General features: G+C 45.0%; 1 protein-coding gene across 1 annotated transcript in view; it reads right to left on the bottom strand.

The window, feature by feature from the left end:
* The window catches only part of mycbpap (mycbp associated protein), a 25,527-nt gene that overhangs the window by 5,733 nt on the left and 14,794 nt on the right, over positions 1 to 5,000 (bottom strand). The window contains exon 14 of the mRNA XM_079616204.1: positions 56 to 163. Within this exon, the coding sequence (XP_079472330.1) occupies positions 56 to 163 (108 nt within the window). The remainder of the gene's footprint in view (positions 1 to 55; positions 164 to 5,000) is intronic.

The raw sequence follows: 5,000 nt of genomic DNA, 5'->3' as shown, positions 1-5,000 counted from the left end.
CATGTTCAAGAACAGGTGAGACTCATCCTGATAATCTTCAAGAGTTGATATGTACCTGTCTGAGTGTGTGTAACGACAGATCCCACACAGGTGTGTGTGCTGACCCGCTGACCTGCTCCCATAACCCCCGCAGCGCCTCCACAGGCCCACGCTGGTACTGCAACTGTGAAACAGCGCACACACACACACACACACACACACACACACACACACACACACACACACACACACACACACAGAAAGTTAATGAACCCCAACTGTAACCGTCCGCTCAGCCTAAGAGGAACAGCGTGTTTCGGCCGCATGTCTAATGTGAGGATGATCTGTGAGTCCCCGGGTTCGGGAACACGAGGGACCCGACACACGCTGAGCCGCACCGAGTGCCTCATGTTCCTGACTCAATCACACAACTCAAGCAATTATACACTTAATGGAGATGATTATCTGTGTGTGTGTGTGTGTGTGTGTGTGTGTGTCAAGCTTGTGTGAGTAAAAGGCTGAACAACGAGCAAACAATTACAGCCAAAAAGTGGCTCTCACAGACCTGTTAGTTTTTCTTTAATAAGTCCTCCTGTTCTCCACTCACAGTGCGGTGCAGCACAGCAGAAAACAGACTGTGCGTAAACGATCGCTACACTGCTGTACGCACCGCATCCGTGTGCAGTGTGAAAGCTCTAACCTGCTAACATGGGTACGGAAAAAAATACGCACCGCAAACGGAGTATGTGTGAGACGGGCGTAAGGCGGCAGGCGTGTGTTGCTTAGTTCCAAAGTGCTGCGGGAAACCCTGTGTGACGCTAACACGCCGGACACTATTCAGCTGTTGTTCTGTGTGCTGTTGTGCAGCTGAATAACCTTTCCAGATTAAATGTCTTTTCTTGGTCTTGGATTTTGTGAAATAAATTTCTAAATAAATGCGACTTATAGTCCGGTGCGACTTATATATGTTTTTTTCCTCTTCATGATGCATTTTGTACTTATTTTCGACTTATACTCAGGAGCGACTTATACTCAGGAGCGACTTATACTCAGGAGCGACTTATACTCAGGAGCGACTTATACTCAGGAGCGACTTATACTCAGGAGCGACTTAAACTCAGGAGCGACTTAAACTCAGGAGCGACTTATACTCAGGAGCAACTTATACTCAGGAGCGACTTATACTCAGGAGCGACTTAAACTCAGGAGCGACTTATACTCAGGAGCGACTTATACTCAGGAGCGACTTATACTCAGGAGCGACTTAAACTCAGGAGCGACTTAAACTCAGGAGCGACTTATACTCAGGAGCGACTTATACTCCGGAAAATACGGTAAATGGAAATAAATAATGAAAATGTGCCGAACAGACACAATCAGCCGGGTGTCAGACTCTATTGTACAGTAACTGACTGTTATTATGATGTCCTTTTATATTAAAGGTTATGCAAGGCAAATATTGCTCAACGGAGCAGCAAGAATTGTGAGTAAATAGCTCGGGGAACAGCATTATGATTATTACAGGTAATCATCTCTCGAGCTGAAATACACCCGAGCGCTGCTTTGTAATTAAAACTGCGCATTATGATGTGAATGTTTTCATAAAGCTGTTATGCAGGAGTCTGACTCACTGCTGGAGTCTGTCTCTTATTGCACAGCACTTGTGTACAGTATGTTGTACTTGACATCCAGATGTATGTGTTTGGAAGCTTGTGTTATAAATACATGTACACAGAGCACATTCAAGGCTTTTCAGAGATAGCACATGTTTTGAAGTTTCTCAATGGCAATGATATTAATTTAGTGATCAAATTTAACACTCTTATGGAAATATGATAATATTTTGTAATTGTCAAGTAAATCGGAGTCATTTTTGAATTGTTCATCATAAATAAACATGCTATGGGGTTTAAAATTAAAATATGAGTTTTTGTTTCGAAACAAGACATCGATTTCACACATGCACACTGTTTATCAGGCATTCTGGGAGACGCAACACATTAATATTCCTATCTAATATTAGATATAATTATGAAAATCTTAATAATAATTAAATTTAATAATAATTAGCCAATTACTACTCCTATTATTATGCTTCTTTTTTCATTAGAACACATTAATATGCAAATTAGATTCAATGTATAAAATAAATACATTATATAAATAATATTATATATTATATTATAATAAATACAGTATATAATAAATACATTGTATTAAATGGGAAAACCCACTTATGGCCATTTTACACACATATTGCATAAAGAAAAATAGTATATCAAACAATTCTGTAATATATTTCATAACATAGTTGAGAATCATCTTTATACAAAGTTTGGTATTTAAAATCCTGAAACCTAAATATATTTTTTGCCTAGTCATGTCTATTCATACGTGTGTGTTACCGTGATGACGTACACCAGGGTTGTGTGTGTGTGTGTGTGTGTTACTGTGATGACGTACCCCAGGGTTGTGTGTGTGTTACTGTGATGACGTACCCCAGGGTTGTGTGTGTGTGTGTGTGTGTGTTACTGTGATGACGTACCCCAGGGTTGTGTGTGTGTGTGTTACTGTGATGACGTACACCAGGGTTGTGTGTGTGTGTTACTGTGTGTGTGTGTGTTACTGTGATGACGTACACCAGGGTTGTGTGTGTGTGTGTGTGTGTGTTACTGTGATGACGTACACCAGGGTTGTGTGCGTGTGTGTGTGTGTGTGTTACTGTGATGACGTACCCCAGGGTTGTGTGTGTGTGTTACTGTGATGACGTACCCCAGGGTTGTGTGTGTGTTACTGTGATGACGTACCTCAGGGTTGTGTGTGTGTTACTGTGATGACGTACCCCAGGGTTGTGTGTGTGTTACTGTGATGAAGTACCCCAGGGTTGTGTGTGTGTTACTGTGATGACGTACCTCAGGGTTGTGTGTGTGTGTGTTACTGTGATGACGTACCCCAGGGTTGTGTGTGTGTGTGTTACTGTGATGACGTACCCCAGGGTTGTGTGTGTATTACTGTGATGACGTACCCCAGGGTTGTGTGTGTGTGTGTTACTGTGATGACGTACCCCAGGGTTGTGTGTGTATTACTGTGATGACGTACCCCAGGGTTGTGTGTGTGTTACTGTGATGACGTACCCCAGGGTTGTGTGTGTGTGTGTTACTGTGATGACGTACCCCAGGGTTGTGTGTGTGTTACTGTGATGACGTACCCCAGGGTTGTGTGTGTGTTACTGTGATGACATACCCCAGGGTTGTGTGTGTGTGTGTTACTGTGATGACGTACCCCAGGGTTGTGTGTGTATTACTGTGATGACGTACCCCAGGGTTGTGTGTGTGTTACTGTGATGACGTACCCCAGGGTTGTGTGTGTGTGTGTTACTGTGATGACGTACCCCAGGGTTGTGTGTGTGTTACTGTGATGACGTACCTCAGGGTTGTGTGTGTGTGTTACTGTGATGAAGTACCCCAGGGTTGTGTGTGTGTTACTGTGATGACGTACCCCAGGGTTGTGTGTGTGTTACTGTGATGACGTACCTCAGGGTTGTGTGTGTGTGTGTTACTGTGATGACGTACCCCAGGGTTGTGTGTGTATTACTGTGATGACGTACCCCAGGGTTGTGTGTGTGTTACTGTGATGACGTACCCCAGGGTTGTGTGTGTGTGTGTTACTGTGATGACGTACCCCAGGGTTGTGTGTGTGTTACTGTGATGACGTACCTCAGGGTTGTGTGTGTGTGTTACTGTGATGAAGTACCCCAGGGTTGTGTGTGTGTTACTGTGATGACGTACCCCAGGGTTGTGTGTGTGTTACTGTGATGACGTACCCCAGGGTTGTGTGTGTGTGTGTTACTGTGATGACGTACCCCAGGGTTGTGTGTGTGTTACTGTGATGACGTACCCCAGGGCTGTGTGTGTGTGTGTTACTGTGATGACGTACCCCAGGGTTGTGTGTGTATTACTGTGATGACGTACCCCAGGGTTGTGTGTGTGTTACTGTGATGACGTACCCCAGGGTTGTGTGTGTGTGTGTGTTACTGTGATGACGTACCCCAGGGTTGTGTGTGTGTGTGTTACTGTGTGTGTGTGTGTGTGTGTTACTGTGATGACTTACCCCAGGGTTGTGTGTGTGTGTGTGTGTGTGTGTGTTACTGTGATGACGTACCCCAGGGTTGTGTGTGTTACTGTGATGACGTACCCCAGGGTTGTGTGTGTTACTGTGATGACTTACCCCAGGGTTGTGTGTGTGTGTGTGTGTGTGTGTTACTGTGATGACGTACCCCAGGGTTGTGTGTGTTACTGTGATGACGTACCCCAGGGTTGTGTGTGTTACTGTGATGACGTACCCCAGGGTTGTGTGTGTGTGTGTGTGTGTGTGTGTGTTACTGTGATGACGTACCCCAGGGTTGTGTGTGTGTCACTGTGATGACGTACCCCAGGGTTGTGTGTGTGTGTGTTACTGTGTGTGTGTTTGTGTGTGTGTGTGTTACTGTGATGACGTACCCCAGGGTTGTGTGTGTGTTACTGTGATGACGTACCCCAGGGTTGTGTGTGTGTTACTGTGATGACATACCCCAGGGTTGTGTGTGTGTTACTGTGATGACGTACCTCAGGGTTGTGTGTGTGTGTTACAGTGATGACGTATCCCAGGGTTGTGTGTGTGTTACTGTGATGATGTACACCAGGGTTGTGTGTGTGTGTTACAGTGATGACGTATCCCAGGGTTGTGTGTGTGTTACTGTGATGATGTACACCAGGGTTGTGTGTGTGTGTTACAGTGATGACGTATCCCAGGGTTGTGTGTGTGTTACTGTGATGATGTACACCAGGGTTGTGTGTGTGTGTTACAGTGATGACGTACCTCAGGGTTGTGTGTGTGTGTTACAGTGATGACGTATCCCAGGGTTGTGTGTGTGTTACTGTGATGATGTACACCAGGGTTGTGTGTGTGTGTTACAGTGATGACGTATCCCAGGGTTGTGTGTGTGTTACTGTGATGACGTACCTCAGGGTTGTGTGTGTGTT

This window comes from Phoxinus phoxinus, assembly GCF_949152265.1.
Source record: "Phoxinus phoxinus genome assembly, chromosome: 6".
NCBI classification, from domain to species: Eukaryota; Metazoa; Chordata; class Actinopteri; order Cypriniformes; family Leuciscidae; genus Phoxinus; species Phoxinus phoxinus.
The sequence above is the reverse complement of the archived record's forward strand: the minus strand, read 5'-3'. Positions and strand labels throughout refer to the sequence as shown.